The sequence below is a fragment of the Ostrinia nubilalis genome, chromosome 3 (genome assembly GCF_963855985.1).
Source record: "Ostrinia nubilalis chromosome 3, ilOstNubi1.1, whole genome shotgun sequence".
NCBI lineage: Eukaryota > Metazoa > Arthropoda > Insecta > Lepidoptera > Crambidae > Ostrinia > Ostrinia nubilalis.
The window spans coordinates 10,262,181-10,288,985 of NC_087090.1; the positions used below are offsets into that span (position 1 = coordinate 10,262,181).

Genomic DNA, 26,805 nt, shown 5'->3' on the forward strand with positions numbered 1-26,805 from the left:
AAACTGAGGGAAATGTATCCGAGGTTATTGTATTCTTTAGGATCTTGTTGAACTCAAGCCTTACTACCTCCACGCGAGCCTCTGATATAAATACCAAGTATTTTGATTTCAATTAAGTACTTACGTAAGTACATTAATTTTATTGCACATATTGTAAAAACTTTAAAGCCTAATTACAGTTAGGTATACCTTTAGGTAGGTCATCTACCTAGATTTAAAATAATCTACAAGTACAATTTTAACATTATCCCTGCGCATACCTGCATTTAAGAATTTTCCAGTGATAATCAGAAGGCGCTGACCGATCATGTTTATCATTTAATATTGCCCCCGCTTGAATATAACCAACGTTTTCAAAGTTAGGGCATTTGATTACAAATTCGTATTCCATTTTGAATGTATTCGAGATCTAATAAATTGTTTTTACAAGTGAAATTATTTTTCTAGCATAGCCTGTGAGCATAGCAAAAAAAAATTGAGCGCCAATTTTATTTTTTTTTATTCGGTGTTACACATACAGGCTAAGGTCAGGGACCATGCTGCCTAGTCATTTTTTTAACGAAAGCCACAATTTTTATTTATTTAATTAAATAACCTCCTCCTTTTTTGAAATCGGTTAATTATAGCATTTTTAGGGTTCCGTAGTCCTGAGAAGGTAATTTTGTAGAGGTATGTATGTATACTAATCACACCAACAAAACGGTAGAATAAAATTTTGGAAAAATTTTTTTTTGGGTTGCTCCCCTACATGTGACGTAAAAAAAATCATCCCCAATTTTTTTTTCATCTTCTACCCCATCCTGTGGGGTATCGTTGGTTGGATAGCTCTTTTAAAATGGCTTAGGGGTTTCTTAGACCATTATTGGATTTAGGGATCTGTTTGCAAAATGTTAGAGTTTAAAGACATAATCTCTAATCTGTGGTTTAAAGTGCCAATTTTTGTCCGAGTAGGGCGTCCCCCCCACTAAAAACTAAACTGTTGGCTTGAAAAATCTGGAAAAATTCATGAGAATAGTGCTTTTTATGAACTTTCAAGGAAAACTATAGCGGTTAAGATAGATCAGTTAGTTCAAGAGTAATAGTTGTTTTCGTTCGTTCGTTCGTTTCAGCCGAAAGACGTCCACTGCTGGACAAAGGCCTCCCCCAAGGATTTCCACAAAGACCGGTCCTGCGCCGCTTGCATCCAGGTACTTCCCGCGACCTTTACCAGATCGTCGGTCCACCTAGTGGGAGGCCTGCCCACGCTACGTCTTCCAGCTCGTGGTCGCCACTCAAGAACTTTCCTGCCCCAGCGGCCATCAGCTCTTCGAGCTATGTGCCCCGCCCACTGCCACTTGATTTTAGCGATTCTGCGGGCTATGTCAGTCACTCTGGTTCTCCTACGGATCTCCTCATTTCTGATTCGATCACGCAGGGAAACTCCGAGCATAGCACGCTCCATCGCTCTTTGGGTGACCTTGAGCCTTCTTATGAGGCCCATAGTAAGCGACCACGTCTCAGAGCCATACACCATCACTGGCAACACACACTGGTCAAATACTTTTGTCTTGAGACACTGCGGTATTTCGGACGTGAGAATTTCGCGAAGCTTCCCGAACGCTGCCCAGCCGAGTTGGATTCGACGATTAACCTCTTTCTCGAAGTTGGACCTACCTAATTGGACTGTTTGTCCCAGGTATACATAATTGTCAACAAGTTCGAGTGTAGTGTCTCCAACCTTCAGAGGAGTGGGTACAACACGGGCATTTGACATAATTTTTGTCTTGTCCATGTTCATTTTAAGACCCACTTGTTGAGAGGCTCTACTGAGGCCATCGAGCATTGTGTTTAGGTCCTCCACGGTCTCAGCCATGACTACGATATCGTCCGCGAAACGAAGGTGTGTGATATACTCGCCGTTGATATTTATGCCGAATCCGCTCCAGTCCAGAAGCTTGAAAACATCTTCCAGGGCGGTGGTGAACAGTTTCGGAGATATGACATCTCCCTGTCTCACCCCTCGCTGCAACTGGATAGGTTTCGAGTTCTGATCCTGGAGGCGGACCGACATTGTGGCGTTTTCGTACAAGCCCTTCAGCGCTTCGATGTATCTATAGTCAATTTGGCACCGTTGGAGAGACTGTAGCACTGCCCAGGTCTCGATCGAGTCGAAGGCTTTTTCATAGTCCACAAACGCCAGACAAAGTGGCTGATTATACTCCTCGGTCTTCTGTATAATCTGCCGTAGCGTATGTATGTGGTCTATGGTACTAAAGCCTTTTCGGAAACCGGCTTGTTCGGGAGGCTGGAAGTCGTCGAGCCTGCGTGCGAGACGATTCGTGATGACTCTCGAAAACAGCTTGTAGACATGGCTCAGAAGTGAGATGGGTCTATAATTTTTCAACAAGGTTTTGTCGCCTTTTTTGAAAAAAAGTATCACCACACTTCTGTGCCATGCCGTAGGCGTTTTTCCCTCAAGTATGACGGAATCGAACAGCCTCTGAAGAGCCTTTAGTACCGGCGTTCCGCCTGCTTTCAGAAGCTCAGCCGTGATTCCATCATCACCCGGTGCCTTGTTGTTTTTCAGCTGTTTGAGAGCCATTCTAATCTCGTACAGGCTGACGTCCGGGATATCTTCGGTGTAGTGTCGGGTCAGTCTAGCTCTTGGGTCTTCGGCTAGATTTGTGACAGGTGTACGTACACTCGTGTATAATTGTCCGTAGAACTTCTCAACCTCTTCCAATAACTCAGGCCCCGACGAGATGTCTCTGCCATCCTCGGTCTTCAGCTTGGTCAGTTGACTTTGGCCAACAGACAGATCCCTAGCGAACACTTTAGAGCCTTTGTTACGCTCAATCGCCTCTTTAATACGATCTGTATTAAATTGGCGTAGATCGCGAGTCAAAGACTTGGAGATCTGTCTGTTAAGACGCCGATACTGAGCAGCATCTTCAGAGGACTGCAGAACCAAGTTTCGTCTCTCTTCCATAAGTTTATTGGTGAGGTCAGAGATCTTTTTGGTTCCTTTTGGACGACGGGTTTTAAAGAACTTAGACCCAGTCGTTTGGACAATTTCCACGAACCTGTCATTGTATTCGTCCACATTTTCGCAGTCTCCTAGGCATTCGAAACGATTTTGCAACTCGAGCTGAAAGCTTTCGGGGTTTTGGAGTTGGATGGGCGCTGGGCGGAGCGTAGACTTCATCAGTCGACGCCTCTCGAGCTTGGGTCTGATATTCAATGTGCCTCTTACCATTCGGTGATCGCTTCCTGTTTTGACCGAGTTGATCACAGAGACATCATTGAATATATGCTTCTTCGTCGACAAGATGAAGTCGATCTCATTTTTTATAGCGCCATTGGGATGCAGCCATGTCCACTTTCGCTGTTTTGGCTTCCTGAAGAATGTTCCTGAAGAATAGTTGTTTTACTCATGTATTATAAAATTTCATACTATTAGAAATTCCTTAGAAGAAAATATTAAGTGACTTTAGATGAAGTAATTGCTTCTTCTGAAATATATTGTGATAACGACGGACAACAACGGAACCCTACACTGCGCGTGGCACGACACGCACTTGACCAATTTTTAGATTTTGTTTCGGACACACGGTGACGGAGTTAAGTCTTGTTCACATTAATCAAATAATTTAGTAAACTCGCCTTCAGTAAGTAGTAACTACTCGCTACTGATCAAAACCGTTCACACTTTGTTCATTAAAGTACAGTTTACAAGTAATTAGTGGTTTTTGTATAAACTCGACTAAAACACGTTTAGCCGAGGACCAAGTGAGCAGGAACCCGTGGTGGGGGGTGCTACTCGGCTACTCGTCAGTCAAAATAGAACAAACGACTAAGTAAACATTTTCTTCTAAAGCCCGGTCTGTGAGCACGTAGAATTTTGTCCAATGACCCCAAGCTTCTCCTTATCGCTCGCGCGAATTATATTGCTGTCGCGACTAGTGTTCCCGGGGCCTATAGGCTTTTAGGCTTAAAATTAAGCCTATTTAGTTCTTTTTTTGGCCATGATAGACTACTAGGCTTTTAAAAGGCTACTCATTATAAAAAGCCTATAGGTTTAAAAAAAAACCTATAGGCCTAAATAAATAGCCTTTTAGGCTTTATTTCCGACTGAAGTCTTTTTCGAGTAGTAGGCTTATTATAAGGCTATAGCCATTATTCAGGTTATGGCTTAGTATGAATTAAACAAGTATTTTTGTATCGCATTTATTTTAAAATTAAATAAAAACGAATATTATTTGAAATTGGAAATTATTAAGTACCTAATTGTTATACATTATTATTATCATATATTTCTAGGATCCCATCATCAGATCCTGACTTGGTGACAATGGGACCACCTCAGAAGTGTACCCTATCGAACAAAAAAACAATTTTGAAAATCGTTCCACAATTTGACGGAGTAATCGGTGAACATACATAGAAAAAAAAAATACAACATACAGTCGAACATTAACCTCATTCTTTTTTGAAGTCGGTTAAAAATAAATATTCATATTCATTTATTGCATCCTGTTGTACAATTAGGTGTTTACAAATAAATAAAATAGACCTAGCCTAAAGGACGAAAAATCTTTATAGGTTTTTAGCCTATTGCTAGTCGCGTCGCGACTGTGCGACAGGCGCCTGCAGTGAGTGTGCGAGCGCGACAGCAATATAATTAAGCGCGAGCGATAAGGATGGGTAGCTTGGGGTCATTGGACAAAATCTACGTGCTCACAGACCAGAATCACAATCAAAATTAAACACACTTTTTGGACTTATAGCCTGACCAGGAACATAAAAACCCTGGCATAGAGGCGCGTCAATTGCATTTGATAGTGCAACACTGAGTACAGTCGTATCTGTGTTAAATTAATAGGCTAACTTTATGTATCAGGATTCAGGATTACGGGCTAATTTGATATTTTCATAAATTAACGGAAAACTATTATTATAGGTAACCTGGTTTAAATAAATTAAATGAAACCATCAATCGAGCTAGTAGGATTTATTTTATTATTCATCAATAATCAAATTCAGAACTTGAATATTCAACTGCAATGTCTGCTCATGAACGCTTCAAACTCGGTACTTCTTTTCCAATTCCATAAAATTCAACAATTAGAAAGTGACAATTTTTTTTTAAATAGGTAGTTGAAACAAACCACAGCTAATTTTCATAGTGGACTGTACTATACGATAAACATGTCAGTCAATTTGACAACCTTTGTCTGAAACATTATTCAATGAAAATATTGTCCGAACCCTTAGTATTTCTCTTCGACAAATACTTTAACACATTGTGAACCACTTTTCTTTCACGACTATAAAAAGATTTTAGCAATTTAATCCACAAAATCAATTGCGCACATTTAAAATAAAGTTTGTTTACACTTTGACAGCAATAGACTGACATGCAAGGTGACATGTCAATGAAGTTTTCAGTTACTGTTGCCATCACAGATATGGATTAGAGTAGATGCAGCAAGTTGCTCGTCAAAGCGTGCCATTCCGATATGTCCAAATGGACATACATGGTCGAGTGATGTTCATGTAATCCGATTACAGCAATCGGTTACGATGATTATACGAGGACAGTAGTACGAACACGGTAGAAAGAAGAAATTATTTACGGATTGAGAATTGTAATTAACAGCACAAGTAACAAATAATTAATTAGAATAAAGTAGCAGTAGAAGAAGTATAAAGTAGCATTGTTTTTAATACATATCCTGCGATGTACTATTAAGAGTAAAACCATGGTCCCTGTATGTGGTGCACTCATACCTATCCCAAGGAACCGTACTTACTCATAACATTATGACACACACTGATCCGTGTATTCATACACTAGACAAGTTTTTGTATTGAAACGCTGTTAGGGTGAAAAAAATAATGAGATTTGACGATTTGTAAGAATTAATTTATTTAAAGAGGAAAATAAAGATGTTTTTGGTTTTGTATCGGGCCCCCGGGAAACCCCTAGTGCCAGACTTTTTCAAATAGGCAGAGTAGAGGCATCTGCCTATGGAAGTTCTATAATTTTGCCATTATCTTTTTTATAAATGACGGCGGAAGAACAATTTTATTCAAACTTTTTGATTTGTTTTGATTATTTTATAGGGCTCGTCTAAAGCACAATACTATTCATTGCACTTATAATATAATTATGAAGAAAAATGTTTTGTGTTTAATTTTACTTCGAACGTTTTTTACCACACTGAATTTTGTCGTTTAGAAATATCTTCAAAACTAGGTACCTACCTGACTGTCTTAGCTCTATGAAACAAAACGTATTGGCAAAACTACGCATTTTTACATTTATTTATTAAAAATAAAAAGCTTGAGTTAATAGTCTTTATTTTATGAAACTAGGTCAGGTACTTACTAGGATATTTAAAAGTATGGAATTAAGTATGAATTACTAGTAGTACTATTTAACATAATGCAATAACGATCATTACTTTCATAAACATTAGGCACAACAAAAATATTATTTGCAAATTAATAAGAAAATTAATAATGTAGAATAACGTTTACCGCGCAAATTATTTTAATCCACAGTCAGACTAGCTATAACTTTAACAAAATATCAGTTTTATCGGAATTAATTAATTTTCGAATCGAATCACACGATATCTTTCGATGACTTTGCGAATGCAGTACGATGATACGATTACTTTTACGTTGCGGCAATCACTAAAATTCGCTAAAATGACACTAATGACGTTTAAAAAGTGGCACGCTCGGCCTCATACAATTTTTGACACATGCTGCATCTATCCATATCTGTGGTTGCCATTAAAAGAAATTAGTACCATTAGTTTTCCGCAACATGGCGAGGGTTTTTATGTTCCTGGTCAGGCTATACCTCATTTGATTTGAATGACCAAAATGATTTCAAAACCTTTTTTCCACCCAAATCGTGGTATCACAACAATTTATTAGTCGAAAATATTTGTTAATTTTTCATTTCGATATTTTTTCACAAATATACGACCTAAATGTCAATGTGACAGAGCCCACAAAGTTGTGGACGCTAGTTGGCGCTGTAATCGTGCACAGAGCCAATAGTCGAGTTTTAGATGTAGTTTGCTCACTAAATAAATTCTAGCTTTTATTGCAACTAAAAAATTTTAGTAAGTAGGTAGGTATTGTACCTACACAAATGTTAGTACAATACTTTCTTAGTTCAGTTATCTGAACTAACAAACATCAAGAGAGAAAAAAGAAGGTAAAGTAACAAAATAAATAAAAATATAATCATTTATTGACAATTTATAAAACAGCACAAACATCGGTACCTAGTTGTTTAAATTGATACGGTTCATTTGTTACAATAGAGAATATTAATTATATTAAAAATACCTACATCAACACCACACAGAAAGTCAGGGATATCTATGTTAATAAAAAAAACATTATTTACTTATCACGCCTTTCCACTGGCTGAAGTCTTTTGAATTTTTAACTTATTACAATAACCCTTGTGGGTTGGTCTGATTTTCAAGTTGATCACGAGCTTTTCGTAGGACTCCTTGAGTTTTATGAATTTCTCGGCAGATTGCACGCTGTACACTTCTTTTTCTCATATTAGCAGCATTTAACTGTGCCAAAGTTTCTGCCAACGTTGTTTTAGTTCTGGCAAGTTTCTGCTTAAGAGTTAAATTTTCTTCATATAGTGAACCTGAAAAAATAATGCATTAAGTATGCTTGGATCTCACAATTATGTATTTAAGCTGCTAATACAATAAGTATACTATATAATGTATATTAAAATAATTAAAAATATTATTAGACAATAGGAGCAGTCATAAGAATATTACATAAATTTATTTTTTGAGCGTAAAAAGTACTGTATAAACTTACGAGGTGACAATGTAACAGCTTCATTTTGTTCCAGGCTTGACAGCCTGTCACTATCAATACCCTGGTCTGGAGACGTTGGCCTTTCTTCTTCTGATTGGCCTTCATTAACGTATGCTACTTTCATATTGGCGTCCATAGCCACTTTACGAGTTACTTCGATTTCTAGTTGAGCGTTCATGTCTAATGCAGACGCTAATTTTTCGCGGGCTTCTTCTAGTTCTCTTTCAATTCTTAATCGGTCATGTTGAGCCCGTGCTCGCTCTAAAGCGGCCTGGGAAGCTTGCACTGTTGCCTCGTCTGCAGCCCGTCGCAAAGATCGTTCGGTTTCCATGTGCATCGTTTCCATTTCTTGTCTTTCAACTCGCAACTTTTCATTAAAGCTAACGGCTTCGGCTAATTGTTTTTCAACCTCCGCAATCTTAATCTCCAAGCGTTTTATATTTTCACACATGAAATCTGCATTCTTCTTTAATTCCGCATGATTGGCACGTTCAGAAGCTAGATTATTTTTTAATTCATCCCTTTCCACTATGAGTTCATTTATTTGTTGCATAGCAAACTCCAATTTGCTCTTGAGATCGTTGTTATCGTCTTCAATAAGATCATTTCGTTTAACCAGTTGATTCATTTCTTCAACTGAAAGATGTTCATTGACGTTCTTGTTGTCTTCGGACCGAGAGCCTAAAGAAACACGTGACCTTCTTGACCGATATTTATTGACATCCGAAGTGGATTCTCTAGCAACCACTCCAGTGTCGCATAGACCAACTCGAGCTAAAGACACGTTTCTATCAGGCTCTGACCAGCACTCTGACTCAGACATAACATCTGCTTGTGGGAAAGGCTTTGATCTCTTCAATGAGAATTTACTCATTTCTTCCGCACAGATACCGTGATGTCCAAACATCATAGTTAGATCTTCAATTCTTAGTGCGTTTGATACATCTAGGTTACTTTCATCCATCGTGAAGTCTTCTGGTGCCATAGACTCGTCTAATTTTAATCCTACCGGAAGTGCTAAGCTCTGTTCTAAGATACTTTCGGCCAATTTTTGTTTGTCCTCACCCAAAACACACCTGTTGAATAAAAAAAAATACAATATTTATTCAAAGTAATGTAAAATTAATTCATTAATTACATCTATTTATCATGACACTTACTTGTGTGATAAAAGTTTGTCCAGAAAATAAGCCAAGCCTTGTAAACGACGAGTCAACAATTGTTGAAGGTTTCTAAAATGAAACAATTATTTTATTATTAAATATCCCATGTAACTGAACTTCTGTTTGTAAAAATAGTAAGTAATCGTGTAATCGACTTCGAAGTGAACGTAAACTTATTTTAACATAAAAAATAAACACATGCAATGCAATGGGAAATAAGATAACTACTCTGGCACAGGCAATAACTAGTAGGGTACTTTTTTAAATTTAGATAATTTTGTGATACGTTACCCTGTATTGTCTTCGTTATTGATATTATCGACATTTTTTTGAAGCTCTCTCACTTTATTTTCCAAATCCTTAATGTGTTCATCTTTGCATTTCAATATTTCTTCATATTTTTCCATTTGGGAGTCACTTACGTGTGCGTATGCCAGTTCTTTGTTCTATAACATAATAATAATGTTAGTATTAATGTGTACAAAAATACGAAAACTTTATAATATTACTTTTACTAGCAACTTTCTTCAACCGCATTCTTTCGGTAAATAATATTTATTTTTTAAATTAATGTTTAGAATAATGGTATAATATTTATTATGGAGATATTGTAATACCAACCAATTTCAATTTCTTTATTTCTTTATCTTGTTGCTGTATTTTTTTCATGCAACCTTTAATCATTTGTAACGCCTTCCGATTTTCTCTTCTAAGTTTGATAAGTTCGTCCTGTTGGCATATAATTAAATTTAAGGAATACGTTAAATAACCCAATATTTCCACCAAGCAAAACGCACATTATGTCAAAAAGCTTACCAAATCATCATTATTTACGGTTACAGCCAAGTAATCACTGAAACAATATATCATATTATTACATACAGGGTGGTGATTTCAATACTCACCATATTTATTTAGGTGATCTATTATGACTTATACGCATTTAGCACCAAAACAAAATTACAAACGAAAGTGGATTTTATAGCGAATATTTTCCGTGCGAAATCAATTTGTTCTGTGGCTCGCAATACTGCAACAGTTTATACTGCGGCACCATCGAGCTACGCGGATCGCTCGCTTATCATGTCGGATAGCCTACTGAAGGAAGCCATGTAAAGTAGGTAGTGTAAATAGGTATTTTTCTTTGACAAACTAAAGTTAAAGTTCGTTTTAATTTTATTTTCGAAGTCAATTTTTTACTGATTCGTTATCAGAATAAGCTAATAATGAACTCCCTAAATATGGCGAGTATTGAAATCAACACCCTGTATTATATTTATTATTTTGTTTTATTTATTTATTACTACCGCAATAGTGGTACTGGTGACTGCGGCGTAATAAGCATTTATTGTAAAACTAGCTTCTGCCCGCAGTTTCACCCGCGTGAAATTTAGTTTGTCACAGATCATCATGAATTATAGCCTATATGTTATTCTGGGTTATAGAAAGAAAGAAAGAAAGAAAAAATGTTTATTCAGTATCATCGACAATACACTTGCAATACTTAACATTATTTAATGAGAAGGTAATTACAATGATACTGAAAAGGTATCCACTCAGCATGGTGTCGTAGCATCTCAGTAGATAATGCCACGACGCTGGTCTTCCGTGGACACCCAAACAGGGAGAGCACTACTGAGCACAACAATTGCTTATGAATCATGATACATAATAATATAAATACCTCATAAATACGTTACATATTGTACACCTTATATACAGGGTGTTTCTTGTAAGGTGTCAAGCCGAAGGCAGGTGATAGGTGAGGACTAGACCTATCGATTTCACCCCCATGTATGTTCTACGATTTTTCGTAGTTTAGAAGTTATCGTTAATTTTGTGATTTTTTCAAATTTCAGGACCTAGTGGCTTAATTTTTTTTTTATCTTTTTTTTGGGTTGACTTTTCTCAGATTTCTTTTTTTTGACAGATTCCCTATTAAGTGCAGATATTTGAAAAAAATAATCACCTTCCTATCTTTGATGCAAGATACAAAATTTTTGCTAGAAACATAAAAAATATGCTTTTAGCAGAACATTCTAAAATTTTCAATTGAAATGTATGAGAAAAAAAAAGAATTTCCATAGGTCCAAAATAATTTTAAAAACTGCGCAGTTTTCTAAACTTTCATAATAACACAAAAAAACATGTACTTAATAGGCCATTATTTTCTGTAATCGCTCCACTAAAGTGGTAAGTCGGAGATTCCGTTACATGTTTTTGACTTTCTTAGGACTAAGTAATATTTGCAATCCCCTAAGTTTACGTTATGTAGAACACATTTAGAGACAGTAACTGAAAAGATTTTTTTTATCCACAACGTGGAAGCTCTTGCTCTTCATGTGGTATACAAAAGGGAATATGAAAATTTTGATGATAAACCACATTAGAATGCAAGAAGCTTTTGTAAATTTACGAATAATTGTTTTGCGTCGTTGTCGAATGTGCATTCAGGTCAGCGACGGACATTTTGAACATTCACTTTAAATTAAATCATTATACCCTTTTTTGCTCTCTCTCTCTCTCTCTCTCTCACACAGACACACACACACACACACGCAAACACACGCGCGCGCGCGCACACACACACACACACACTCTTTCTCTTTCCTTTCACACTCTAACAGGTAGGTATATCAAATTTAATCGTAAAGTAACAATCACCACTGTGGTCTAGTGGTAAGACTACCTATTTAGGACAGCCAATTCCTCTGTGGTTTAGGATTCCGGGTGAAGCTCGCTGATCATCCAGCAGTTTCCAACTTTCCATCAGGTCAGATGAAGGGCAAGAGCTTCCTCGTTGTGGATAAAAAATGTTCTGTTCAGTTATTGTCTCTAAACGTGTTCTACGTAACGTACACTTAGTGGATTGCAAACATTAGTTAGTCCTAAGAAAGTCAAAAACATGTAACGGAATCTCCGACTTACTACTTTAGTAGAGCGATTACAGAAAATAATGGCCTATTAAGTACATGTTTTTTTGTGTTATTATGAAAGTTTAGAAAACTGCGCAGTTTTTAAAATTATTTTGGACCTATGGAAATTCTTTTTTTTTCTCATACATTTCAGTTGAAAATTTTAGAATGTTCTGCTAAAAGCATATTTTTTATGTTTCTAGCAAAAATTTTGTATCTTGCATCAAAGATAGGAAGGTGATTATTTTTTTCAAATATCTGCAACTAATAGGGAATCTGTAAAAAAAAAGAAATCTGAGAAAAGTCAACCCAAAAAAAAGATAAAAAAAAAAATTAAGCCACTAGGTCATGAAATTTGAAAAAATCACAAAATTAACGATAACTTCTAAACTACGAAAAATCGTAGAACATACATGGGGGTGAAATCGATAGGTCTAGTCCTCACCTATCACCTGCCTTCGGCTTGACACCTTACAAGAAACACCCTGTATAACTCTTTACATAATTATAAGAAAGTTAGCACACAGTTACCATAACAACCATAGCAATACATGTTACTGATGAAACGTGGAACTTGAAGTGAGTGTATTTTAATTTACATTAATTTCAGTTTGCTGTCCTATAATGAGTCTTTTTGCAAATTTAAAAGGAAACCTTTGTATTTATATTTAAAAGAAAACAATGAGAAACATTTTTTAAGGGGTGGAGGGATGTTGTTCCAACATTTCGTGGCTGAGTATCGAAAACTTCCACGAAATGCAGCTGTACTGTGGCTAGGACAACATAGAAGAGAAGCAGTTCTGATACGATTAGAAAATAACAATTTGTCATATAAATATGAGGGCGATTTATTTTGAATTACACCAAATAAAAGACATGCATAATGCAGTGAACGTCGAGATTGCATATTAATTAAATTATTGTGATTTAGAAACGGAGTAATATGAGACCTGGGAGGAATGGTAAAACAAAATCGTGCACACGAATTTTGAACTCTCTGTATTAACTTTTTGGTATAACCAAAGAGGCACTCGCCCATAACAGTATCAGCATAATTCAGTTTTGATAATATAAGCGCTTCACAAAGCTTAATTCTTATATTAACATCCAAGAACATTCTAATCTTATATAGCACGCTAAGCCTGTAGTAACAATTTCTTACTATTTCCAAGACATGGTTATGAAACCGTAGCCTATTATCCATGAGAACTCCTAAGTTGCGGGCTTCAGTTACTTTCTCGACATCTGTGTCTCCTATCTTAATTGCAGGATTTAACTTTTCTATGCTGCTAATCTGAGTCGCAGAACCCAGCACGAGAAACTTAGATTTAAGCGGGTTCAGAACTAAACCATTTCTATTTGCCCATTTGTCAATCCGCTCTAAATCTTCATTGATCTTATTGACAGCAGTTAAGGTTTCACTAGGCTTGAATTGGAGATAAATTTGCAAATCATCTGCATACAAATGATAATTACAGTCTTTGATAGAACCAATCAAATCAGTGCTATATAAAATAAATAAAATTGGGCCCAATATGGATCCCTGCGGTACTCCACGACTTATTGGGGATGGCTTCGAACAAGAGCTAGTACCATCCACACCAACCACCTCCACCCTCTGCGATCGTCCATCAAGATAGCTGGCAAACCATCTAAGTGACCCACTGTCAAACCCATAAAATGACAATTTAGACAGTAAAAGATTGTGGTTTATAGTGTCAAACGCCCGCGAAAAATCAAGAAGGGTTAGTATAGATCCGTGTCCTATATCCTGTCCTGCTAAAATATCATCTACTACATCCAATAAGGCCGTGGCTGTGCTTCGACCGGCACGAAATCCAGACTGTTTAGAGGGCAAGATGTTGTTTGCATTCAAATAATCAGTTAACTGCTGACAGACTACTTTCTCAATTATTTTGGACAAAAAAGGGAGGATACTGATCGGTCTAAGGTCTTTTAGTTCGCTTGGGGTGGTGGTTTTTGGTATAGGCTTGACAAGAGCCTCCTTCCAGATATCAGGAAAAATGCCAGTTGAATAGACATATTGATCATTGTAGTGATTACTTTGAGTGTCCTTGGCATCGTTAAGATGATCATATCGCGGGAGATCCCGTCGACACCCATTGCATTAGTTGATATACTAGTGACTATTTTTAATATGTATGATTCATCAACTGTGTGAAGGCTGAATGAAGAGGAACCAAACCGATGGTATTCAAAATATGTAAGATCCGAAATGGTGGCGTTATCATTACCAGGTACCAGGAGAAAATGCCTATTGATAATATCTGTGTCGCTAATGTGAGAAGGTATTACAGATTGTTTACTTTTAAAGTCCACAATATTTCTTTTAATATTATTCCAAAGCAACTTGGGATCCTTAGTGTGCTGGTTAATATTTTTGCGGAAAAATCCTGCCTTTTCGCTGTACATGGCCTTATTTACAATTGATTTCAACTCTTTATAATATTTGATATCAGCATCTTTACCAGTACGACGGCACTTGACGTGAGCTTTATCCCTCAAACTCATCATTTGCTTTATGGTTGGCGTTATCCAAGGGAAGCTTGGCCTCTTAATATATGCTCGGCCTACGGGAGCATATACATCAAATACGTGCAGTATATAGGCATTAAAACACAGTATGGATACATTAATATCCTCGCCAATCATTTTTTCCCATTGAATACAATTCACAAACGCATCAAACTCGTCTAGATTGATATCCTTGAGAGGCCTGTAACATATAAATTTCGAAGGCGTTTTAGGTTTGTTAAGGCGTATTCTAAACGAGATAAAGGCATGACTGCTTAAATCAGGGATATAATCAACGTTAATTTTCGGTATTTTGATGGTACTACAGACAATATCTATAAGTGTCTCGGAATGATCTGTGAAATGAGTTGGTAGAGTTACATATTGTTCCAAATTTAAGGACCGAAAGAAATCCGTGAGCTTTTTTGTGTTAGTATCATTGATAGCAAGCATATTAATATTGAAATCCCCTACAAGAATAATGTGATCGAACATTGAGAGAGCGCCAACTGACTGAGTAAGAGCGTCAATAAAAATGTCCACACCAAGCCACGGAGGGCGATAAGCTGTTCCTATAGCCAGTTTGAGTCCCCCCAATGTGATGCTTAGCCACATTTGCTCAACCGAGTCTGAGTGTGGGGGTTTTATTTGTCGCGTACTAATACCATCCCTAATATATAAACAATAATACTGTAAAGTTTCATCAAAATCCGTTCAGTAGTTTTTGCATGAGAGAGTAACAAACATCCAGACATCCAAACTTTCGCATTATAATTATATTAGTAAGATAAAGTTACTAGATCAGAAATAGTAGTTGTAGTGTGGGTTTCGAAGTCCGAGTAGAAAGAGGGTTGAGTGACGTCACAGCCAAGTTATAATCCATCTCTTGAATCTTATGGAAATGTATTCATAAAATGCGGTGTGTTACATAGTTAAAATACACTCGCGAGCAAAAGTATGGAATCACTTACATGAAGTTGTTTCCACGCGATCTTGTGTACTAACGAATTTGTTAGTAACAAAAAAGTTACATCATTTTAAAGATTAAACTTTTAACTTTTAATTCATTCAAATCACACCAGTATTTAAAAAGATATCCCGGCTGATGTGAAGAAGTAAGGAAAAAGACATGTATCAACTGTTTGATACGTCGCGAGTTGCGGCCTATTTACCCCCTATAAAAGCACGTGTTTTCGGATTTTTGCTTTCACACGTTGATCCATACACATCTCCGCTTCTTTTGACACTTTACCTGAGATTCTACACCTTCAGAAGCAGCACAAATCGTTGCACTATTGCAAGAAGGGCTCAGCCAGCGGACTGTCGCACGTTAGTTCCACATAAGCCAGTCCTGGGTTTCGAAAGTTTTAAGACGCTTTCGGGAGACTGGTGGCTTTATCCCGAGACCAAGATCTGAACAGCGCCGGTGCACATCGCAGAGGGATGACCGTTTTTTCATGTCAACCTCTCTATGAAATCGTCACTTGACTGGTATCGACGTCCAGCAACAGCTCAGAAATGTTCGTAGGATAGCTGTTAGCAAGTGGACAGTTTGTCTTAGATATAAGCAATCTGGGGGCACGGCAGTGCCCCCACCAAGTCGAGCAAAAAAGCGGCACGGCCGTACCATCCTTTTCTCGAAGCAATTCAGGCCATTTTCGACCGCCTGTAACTTCGTTGTGGATAAAACTAGAAGGCTGAATTTTCATTAGCTATGCAGGCATTGTAAAGACACGGTATATTTAAAATTTCATTCAATTTGAACCAGTAGTTTAAGAATTATAACGGGTCAAAGTTACTTAATTTTGTCACTCACTGACTCACTGACTGTCTCACCGATCATCAAAATTCTAAGGCACTTCTAGCAGACCTAGAAGCTTCAAATTTGGAATATAAGTAGTGTTTGGTGTATGAATCAAGGAAAAACTAAAATATTTGGGGGCACGGTAGTGCAACCGCCAAGTCGAGTAAAATTTTTCAATTTCGGTCCAGTTTTCTAGATACATAACTGCTGTTTACAAAATACAAAAAGAAATGAGATTTGGGGGCACGGTAGTGCAACCGCCAAGTCGAGTAAAATTTTTCAATTTCGGTCCAGTTTTCTAGATACATAACTGCTGTCTACAAAATACAAAAAGAAATGAGATCCCATCAAAAACAATACTTGTCAAAAAAACCAAGTCTCGCAACTCAGTTGTTCTACGGTAAAAAGTTGTGAGATCCATGTAATACCAAGTCCAGGCCAGGAAATCTTTAACGTTTTACATAAATATATTGACTTGGCCATCGCATGAAAACACGTGTAAATTAAATTATTTAGTGCGATGGCCAAGTCAATATATTTATGTAAAACGTTAAAGATTTCCTGGCCTGGACTTGGTATTACATGGATCTCACAACTTTTTACCGTAGAACAACTGAGTTGCGAGACTTGGTTTTTTTGACAAGTATTGTTTTTGATGGGATAGAATTTGACTCCAAAAAGGCCTGCCACAGGATCGAAACTGACGGCAGGTCACCGATAAGAACGCTTTCAATTTGCTCGTACACATCTAGATGGGAAGTCGAGCAAGCCACCCCCATAAGCCACTGTTTCAGCGAACCAGCACTGCACAAATCGCTCCCCAGGCCGCCTATAGACCCGACCTCTTCGACTGCTGCACTGCAAACACAGTCTGCATTCATTGGAGAACAAAACTCGCCTCCATTACTCGCCTTCCCATCAAAATAATTGTGAGCTAATTGAAAGCGTGCTTGTCGGTGACCTGCCTGCATGGCAAGTCTGCGGTCTCTGTCATGATACGTGGGGGGGGGGGGTCTTTTAATCTTCGAATCGGTAGGTAACCCCAAAATCCTGGGGGGTACCAGGGGGTGCCTTACGACTTATGACGGGGGGAAGGGGTGACCGTCCCGGGTACCAACCCATGCTACTGCTTTTTGGAGTCAAATTCTATTGCTTATATCTTAGACGAACTGTCCACTCGCTAACAGCTATCCTACGAACATTTCTGAGCTCTTGCTGGACGTCGATACCAGTCAAATGAAGATTTCATAGAGGTTGACATGAAGAAACGGTCATCCCACTGCGATTGGCACCGGCGCTGTTCAGAACTTGGTCTCGGGATAAAGCCACCAGTCTCCCGAAAGCGTCTTAAAACTTTCGAAACCCAGGACTGTCTTATGTGGAGCTGACGTGCGACAGCCCGCTGGCTGAGCCCTTCTTGCAATAGTGCAACGATTTGTGCTGCTTCTGAAGGTGTAGAATCCCAGGTAAAGTGTCAAAAGAAGCGGAGATGTGTATGGATCAACGTGTGAAAGCAAAACTTCGAAAACACGTGCTTTTATAGGGGGTAAATAGGCCGCAACTCGCGACGTATCAAACAGATGTCTTTTTCCTTACTTCTTCACATCAGCCGGGATATATTTTTAAATTTTGGTGTGATTTAAATGAATTTGGTATCAATTTGAAGTTAAACGTTTAATCTTTAAAATGGTGTCACTTTTTTTGTTACTAACAAATTCGTTAGTACACAAGTTCGCGTGGAAACAACTTCATGTAAGTGATTCCATACTTTTGCTCGCGAGTGTACATAAGACTTTAGTAGTAAATAGGACATAGCGTGGCCAGGCCCCCCACTAGGTAGACCGACGATCTGGTGAAGGTCGCGGGAAGAGCCTTAATGCTGGTAGCACGGGACCGGTCGTTATGGAAATTCTTGGGGGAGGCCATTGTCCAACAGTGCACGTCATTTGGCTGAACGAACAAACAAAAATAAAAACATTACATTAATAGGTACGAGTAGAAGATACAAATACAAAATACCTAAGATACAGTACTAATTAATTAGCCTTATACTCATAAATAAAATGAAAAAGTGAAAGAAAACGATAACATAGTATGTACATACCCAGCTGTTTCTGATTCCAGACATGTGTCGTCAACAGTTTCTTCTTTTCTCCCCAAGTCCTGTAATTTAAGCTAATTGTATTCAGATGCCTAATGTAGGTACATGAAGTGCCTAATATAACAGGTGTCTATCTACAAGGGCCGCGGATGAGGTTATTTAGCAAGTCATAAAATGCAACTATTGGAGGTCTACCTATTTTTAACCGACTTCAACAAACGAGGAGGTTCTGGATTCGGTTGGTATTTTTTTTAAACATAGGTACATAACATATGTAATGTATCTCAAAAACTCCACTTCAATAATCGACCGCCATACCTGTTGTGCAACTGAGACATCTCTATTGATTGCAGCATTATTATTTATTGATACGTCCACATTATCCGTAGAAATCGAACCCTGAAATGTGTTGGCATATCTATTAATTACCAAAGTAACGCACCATGTTTATTTTTAACAGTAGGTGATAAAATGATCTAAAGTACCTGTTGCTCTAAGACATCAATAGCTTCCGCAGCGGCCGCAAGGAGCTCCTGCTTATCTGATAGTTGCCTTCTGAGTTCTTCCACTTCTACTTGTAGTCTTACATTATGCTCCAATAAGCCCTGTAGCAAAATAATGATGATGATGTTTCATAAAAGATAAAAAAAACTATCAATTTTTATTAATGTAGTGAATAATGTATCATTAGCATGTGTTGAATAATATATTTTTACTTACCTGCACTGCCGGAGGTGATCCACTACCCAACTTTTCTTCTAGGAAGTAGATTCTTAACTTTAAATGGAAGTTTTCTTTGCGCAAACCGTTAAGCTGTTCTTCGTACTGCTTCATACTTATACCACTTGCATTAGTCAAATCTGCAACAGTAATTATAAAAATATTTTTCATTTTTAATTTTAAGTATTTTAATATTTTTTCGGTAAAAATATTAATGTTTTGTTTTACAAACCATGCCCTTCGGGTGCTGGTAGCGACATTTCTTGAAGTTTCCGTGGACTGGTGCTGTGGAGAAAAATAAAGTCAAATATTATCAAAATATTAAATGAGAACTCATCTTGCTTCGCGGTTACAGTCCGCTCAAAGGCGCGTTCCTTGAGCTCTGCATCAAGCTCCGCATGAACAACATTTACACTTGTAAAGTAGGTACGCGATTTATTAGGCAATATTAAAGTTTATTTATAGCAATAATTCTTGTATTTGTCTTTTTAAAAATTCACAAGTGGACCATAATCATTAAACAACAAAACCAGTAACTTTAATAAACGTAAAAGTACGAACTTCATTCGTGGATAATAATATCTATTCATTCACAGCAATGAATGCCAGCGATTTGAAGATAATAGCCGAGGAACTGCTTAGTTTAGGAGATAATATGTAGTTAATTTTGTAATATTTTAAAATTCTATGACCTAGTAGGCTTTAAATTTTTTTATCTTTTTTCTGGGTTGACTTTTCTCAGATTTCTTTTTTTTTATAGATACGTTATTAATTGCAATCACTTTTCTATCTTTGATGCAAGTTACAAATTTTTTGCTAGTAACTAACATAAAAAATATGCTTTTAGCAGAACACTATCAAATTTTCAACTTAAAATCTAAGTTGATCCAAGTCTGCCTGGCTAGCAACTCTATCTTCCTTAGTCTGTCACTATAACAATAATGTTAACAGCATTACTGTATTCCGGCATTTGGCGGTAGGAAGCCATAGTTCCTTTGTAGTTGAAGTTCCCTTCCACCTACTGCCTAATCATCAGTTTCCACCAGGTGTGATGAAGGGCAAGAACTTCCTCATTGAGAATAAAAACATGTTCTGTCCAGTTATTGTCTTGTATTGTGAATTGAAAGAATATGGACGACGACGTAGAAGCTATTTCAGCTGCTGCTATAGTGTGCTTATAATTATTATGTCAGTGTGTACCGCACGAAGGTAGTGAAAAAGTAAAGACAAAAAAGAAGGTGGTGGATGTGACAAAATAGAAGGTGGTGAATAACCGCTTCATTCTGGTAAAACTCCAAAAATTTGAATATATCGTCGTTTGTTGAGAGCGACATTAATTTCTTCGTATAGCTACAACGGACGCCAACCGCGTAATAAACACGGACAAACATGTGGACGCTATTGGCCGAGTGCGCGCGAGCGCCTTTGATTTGTGACGAAAAACCGACAACGTTCCGAAGTGCAGCAAGTGATCACGAGTGACAGCGAGTCGTGGCAAGCGATGGCAAATGCGTCGTATACACGTTGGTGCTTGCCTCCCTTCGACCAACTAGGCGAGCGCCGCCGAGCAATGGCAAGGCAACGCAAATGGCAATGCCAGATTTTGTATGGAAGGTGGCGTCTTTTTTTTTTCGCGCGGCCATCGACCAAACTTTATTTTTTGATTACAAAATAGTGTAATAAACCAAACCTATTATTGCATGTATACCTCTAAACTCAGTCTGAACTGAGTTACGAGCATTAGAAGTTTGATGATTTTCATACTAGATTTGCTTTTTGCGCGCAAGTTTTGTAAGAAATTGCAACAAAATATTGCGCAATTTTTTTATTGCGCTGATTCTGCTGCATACTGATGTCTGGAGCCTTTAATGGATGGTATTGTTTGTTTACACATACAATGTCACTATTTTGTTGCAATTTCTTACAAAACTTGCGCGCAAAAAGCAAATCTAGTATGAAAATCATCAAACTTCTAATGCTCGTAACTCACTTCAGACTGAGTTTAGAGGTATACATGTCATAGTAAGTTTGGTTTATTACACTATTTTGTAATCAAAAAACAAGGTTTGGTCGATGGCCGCGCGAAAAAAAAAAGACGCCAATTTCCGGCATTGTCTTTTACTGTCTAGACGTTGGTATTGGCGTACACTCGTCAAGGCTCGGCCAACATGTACAGCAGGCTTAAGAAAGTCAAAAACATGTAACGGAATCTCCGACTTACCACTTTAGTGGATCTGTTATAGTCAAACCTCGAAGTTCCGGCACTCCTAGGTTTGACTAGTCAATCCTCAGGTCTGACTAGAAGTCTTAGTCAAAGCCCAAACATTTCGGCCTTTGACTAAATAATGTTAGTCAAACCTAGGAGTAACTAATTTGGTCAGGCAAAGGTCGAAACTCAATTTAATGAAATCGGGGTTTGACTAATCAAACCTCAATTAAGACTTTAAACTAAACTATACTTAATTCTGATCTCGAACTTATTGCATAGGCGTTACGAGTACGACGGTAGGTACGAGTAACTAAACTTGTACAATACTGAGGTTGGTTGTCAGTGTTTCTAGATCGATCTTGATTAATTACTAATTTATAGGGTTCTGTTACCTTAAAGGATAAAGAGTTTAGACCATATTATTATGACTTCGCTAAATGTTGTCTGTCACCAGGCTCGTATCTCATGAATCATTCACTTTATAAATAAATAATTCAATAACATACTTAAATATTTAAGGGGGGCTCTCATACAGCAAACGTGACTTGTTGCAGTTTTTTAATTGATATTAATTAAAACGTAAACAGGTGAACCCTTGAAATATTCACATAATTTTAGTTGCATTTTAAAAATAAATCATAAAATTAAAATAAAATCAATATTTAAGGGGGAATACACAAAAAGAGTCGCACGGAACCCTTCGTGAGCGAATCCGACTCACACATGGCTGGTTTTCTATTTGCCGTCTACTTTTGACCGAGTCTGTCAGTCGTTTCTAGGATTGACTAGGCAAAGCCCGAAACAGATTATTTTAGTTTCGACGTTTGACTGAACCGTTTAGGCACTTCTAGGTTTGACTTAGTCAAAGGCCGAAATAAGAATTTACTTCGGGGTTTGCCTGAAGGCCTTGGTCAAACCTAGGATAGACCAGTCATTCCGCGAAGAGACTGCATATCGACCTTTGACTATGACAGATCGATTACAGGAAATAGTGGCCCATTAAGTACATGTTTTTTTGTATTATTATGAATGTTCAGGAAACGGCGCAGTTTTTAAAATGATTTTGGACCTATGGAAGTTCTTTTTAGGGTTACGTAGCCAAATGGCAAAAAACGGAACCCTTATAGATTCGTCATGTCTGTCTGTCTGTCTGTCCGTATGTCACAGTCATTTTTTTCCGAAACTATAAGAGCTATACTGTTGAAACTTGGTAGGTAGATATATTCTGTGAACCGCATTAAGATTTTGATGCAAAAATAAAAAAATATTGGGGGCTCTGAAACTCAAAAATGTTTTTTTCATCAAACACACACGTGTGGGGTATCTATGGTAGGTCTTCAAAAATGATATCGAGGTTTCTAAAATATTTTTTTCTAAACCGAATAGTTTGCGTGACAGACGCTTCCAAAGTGGGAAAAAGTTGGTACCCCCCCCCCCTCTAACTTCTAAAATAAGAAAATTAAAAATCTAAAAAAAACATAAATGATGTACATTACTATAAAAACTACCAACGAAAATTGATTTGAACGAGATCTAGTAAGTAGTTTTTTTTAATACCTCGTAAATCGTTAACCGCTTATTACCGCGTAATCTTTCATACAAATAACTTAAATTAAAAAAATAATAATTTTAATTTCACAAATTTGAACCCTTTGTGCGTGAATCCGACACGCACTTGGCGGTTTTTTTTATTTAAACTTTTAAGTTGAAAATTTGATAGTGTTCTGCTAAAAGCATATTTTTTATGTTTCTAGCAAAAATTTTGTTTCTTGCATCAAAGATAGGAAGGTGATTATTTTTTTCAGACATCTGCAATTAATAACGAATCTGTCAAAAAAAAAGAAATCTGAGAAAAGTCGCCCAAAAAAACTAGGCCCCCCCTGAAAAATTACCCTAGATACGCCAATGTACGACACCCACGAGAAGAGTGCTTTTGGATGACTAATACGACAAACTTAAATAGTTACCTACATTTTACTTATCGAATTTTTGTCATTTTGTTACCCTTTGTTCACAATTATTTCTTTTAATTAAATAAAATTAATACACGGATTCTTTCTTACCTAAACGGTGACGGTACACCACAGGCTGCATGCTTTGAACTATGCACTCGCGGCAGAGTTGCCATTTTGAACTCTATGATCACATCAACCAACACGACTGGACTGCACAGTACAACAACGCAGTTGAAATACTAACTTTATGAGAAGTATTTGAACTATAGTAACTTATCTATCTTGTAAACAAACACACTTTAATGAGTAATACGTCACTATTCCCACTATTTAGCATAATTTTAATGAACGTGAATAATCTATGCCCTTTATTTCGTTATAATTATTGTAATAATGCTTTTAAGCTAATTAGGGCTACTTGGATAAATGAGACACACACATTGCTAATCAAAACAAACAACATAATTTGGAAAGCAAGTTTTAAATGCAAGTTTATTATCCCGTGTTGTTATTCACGAGTCACACTGGGACTGACTGGGGGATTTGGAACAAACATCTTTCTGATATCGGGAGTTTTTGTAAGAGTTCTTAATGTAAGGACACAACGGTGGTTTTTGCTTGTCTTGTCGTGACGAGAAATAGGGATCGATGACAGAGAAAAATAGCTGGTTAGAAAGAGAAACATAGAGATCAGACGGATGCTGCTCGTGTACAACACACAGAAATAGAATTAGAGGCAGTGCCATTAGGAGCTCGTTGTTCCAAATTTTCGATTTATGCGTTACTTCCTGCATTTGCTGTGTTACAAATAATTAATACGATAGATAATTTTGTGACAATTAATACCATAATAATACAGAATTGGTTTAATTGGTAAAGTGGTATATCTCGTAACTATGTTTAGGTAGATGTGTCTTGTGTCAGTGTGTCTTGATAAAGTGCACATATGAAAATAGGTAAAACTAGACCTATTTTTATCGACAAAAAAGGTAAAAAAATATCTGAGATTTTTTTTTAAATTATAGATTTTTTTTCTTTCAATTAACTACCTACTTATTGTAAAGAAAACGTAATAACTTTTAAACTAAGAGGTAGGAAGGTATATCGTGATTAAATAAAAAACTGTAATAATGCTAAATAACAGGCGATACTAAATAAATACGTAAAATACCTACCCAAAAAATAGGCAACGAGTAATAAAAAAAAATTGAGAAAAATCTGCACTTTAATTTGTGTTTTTTTGGTTATTTGATAAATTTCCCTAATAATTCCCCCATAACAAGTGATTTTTATTACTTTGTGTTATTCTCTATCGTATTACCTTTGCAGCTTTGTAAAATCTAAAATCTCATGTCTCTATCTCTATCACAACATTTGCTATGATCGTTTGAACAAAGTCCTGCCACCACATTAGTCCACATTATTCTCCGCCTCAGGTAGACACAATTTTAATTAAAATAAATAAAATAAGAATAAATATCCTTGGACATTTTACACTGTGCGCCTCTAGTGCCAAACTAAGCAAAGCTTTTACTATGGGTACTAGATGACGGATATAAACATAAGTACTTAAATACTTTTTTTTTGTAAATACATACATACATAATGGACAAGTTTCAAATTTTTTTCTTTTAAAAAATCTTGAAAATATAAGTAAAACTAATATAGCCCGACCAGCCCCCCTAGACAAAACGCACTTTTTGATCGAATCGAAAATCGAATCCGTCAAAACTCCATACAAAAAAGGAGTTTGACCGATTTTAGACGTTTGTCAAAGTTAAACTAAGATGGTGCAACCCACCCTAAGGCTATTTTGACAAATCCGTATCGCGATGTCGTTTTGACAGCTAGTTTGACAGCAAAGCATAGAAGTAAACAGAGAGCTGTGGGTTTAGTCAAAATGCCATCGCAAACCAATAGGACAGGGATGGCGAACCTTTATGTATCAACGTGCCACCTTTCTAAATATTTTTTGATGTAGTCATAGACGTGCCTTCAAAATAACACCTGATGTTATCAATGAGGTGTAGTATCGCACAAGTGACAGGACCTTACTCTACAGTGGCACTAATTGATGAGGGCAAATACGATAGCCCAAAATCTATTTTATTTTATAGTAAATTTTGTGATTGGTGGCGTGCCATCAATATTGTGGCGAGTGCCATCATTGGCACGCGTGCCATTGGTTCGCCATCCCTGCAATAGGAAGTTTTCGCTAATGTCAGTCGCCGCGTCACCAGTAATTCGATTCGATCGTAAAATGGCAGCCAAAATGCACATTGAACCACCAACGACGCGGCGATATAAAAGTTCATTCAAAATCGAATAAAAGTTAAAAAATGTCTATGACTGCGATTGTTCTTACTTTTTTTTAGCTTTTTTTTAATTAGTTTCTTCCTTCTTTCTGCTCTCTGTTTACGTCTATGCTTCGCTGTCAAAACGACATCGCGATACGGATTTGTCAAAACAGCCTTAGGGTGGGTTGCACCATCATAGTTTAACTTTGACAAACGTCTAAAATCGGTCAAACTCCATACAAAAAACACCGGTTATCGTCATAGTTACGGTCAAAGTTAGGTGGTGCAACTCACCCTATTGGTTTTCGATCGAATCGAAGCTTATCAACGGGGTTTTGGTAATCGCAATGAAAATGGCGGGTGTTTCGATTCGATTTTGATTGACTCTTAAATGCATGTTGGCTAAGCCTTTGTATGTAAAATTTCAATGCAGTCTTTCGATTATCGATAGGTAGGGCTTTGCGATTCGATTTTTAGCCGTTTGGCTAAGCCTTTTTTGTTATCGACCACTTTTGCGATTTGTTTATTTGTTTGCGATTTTAAAGTGCATTTTGACTAGATCCACAGAAAGAAGGAAGAAACTAATTAAAAAAAAAGCTAAAAAAAAGTAAAAACAATCGCAAAGTCATAGACATTTTTTAACTTTTATTCGATTTTGAATGAACTTCTATATCGCCGCGTCGTTGGTGGTTAAATGTGCATTTTGGCTGCCATTTTACGATCGAATCGAATGAGGGCTATCGTTTTAGCGCTCACCAGTTGGCGCCACTGTAGAGTAAGGTCCTGTCACTTGCTAGTAGCGAAGACAGTGGCACCGACTGGTGAGCGCTAAAGTGGTAGGAGGACTATCGCATTTGCACTCATCAAGATGGCGCCACTGTAGAGTAAGGTCCTGTCAATCGCCAGGAGTGCCAACTGTTAAGTATAAAAACGATAGCCCTCATTACTGGTGACGCGGCGACTGACATTAGCGAAAGCTTCCTATTGGTTTGCGTTGGCATTTTTAGACCCACTGGTCCAGTGCTGTTGACAGATCCGTTTTTTTTTTTAAATCTAGTAGTTTTTAATTTTTCACCCAGGGTCACTCAAGATTCTTTCTTAGTAAAATTGTGTAACCTTTTTTGACATATCCAAGACCTAACCATATTTAAAAAGAAAAAGAAGACTTTGACATTATAGTGTCATTCTCGACAATGCGTTAGGTAGATGACCCACGCTGTGGGTCTAGACAAAGTGCACATTTTAATCGCAAACC

At 37.2% G+C, this 26,805-nt stretch overlaps 1 protein-coding gene across 3 annotated transcripts in view; it reads right to left on the minus strand.

Moving 5' to 3' along the window:
* Window positions 1-7,234: 7,234 nt before the first annotated feature.
* Window positions 7,235-26,805, minus strand: part of LOC135087887 (centrosomin) — a 63,721-nt gene continuing 44,150 nt past the window's right edge. For 2 of the 3 annotated variants that reach the window (XM_063982726.1, XM_063982729.1), the window contains exons 2-12: window positions 19,322-19,374; window positions 19,090-19,229; window positions 18,855-18,974; window positions 18,688-18,768; window positions 18,373-18,431; window positions 9,831-9,867; window positions 9,636-9,743; window positions 9,306-9,460; window positions 9,012-9,083; window positions 7,852-8,927; window positions 7,235-7,669 (exon numbers count right to left, since the gene is read on the minus strand). In XM_063982726.1, the coding sequence (XP_063838796.1) occupies window positions 7,458-7,669; window positions 7,852-8,927; window positions 9,012-9,083; window positions 9,306-9,460; window positions 9,636-9,743; window positions 9,831-9,867; window positions 18,373-18,431; window positions 18,688-18,768; window positions 18,855-18,974; window positions 19,090-19,229; window positions 19,322-19,374 (2,113 nt within the window). In that variant the 3' untranslated portion in view covers window positions 7,235-7,457. Of the gene's footprint in view, window positions 7,670-7,851; window positions 8,928-9,011; window positions 9,084-9,305; window positions 9,461-9,635; window positions 9,744-9,830; window positions 9,868-18,372; window positions 18,432-18,687; window positions 18,769-18,854; window positions 18,975-19,089; window positions 19,230-19,321; window positions 19,375-23,361; window positions 23,464-26,805 lie in introns of all 3 variants that reach the window. The other variant, XM_063982728.1, reaches the window with a different exon arrangement.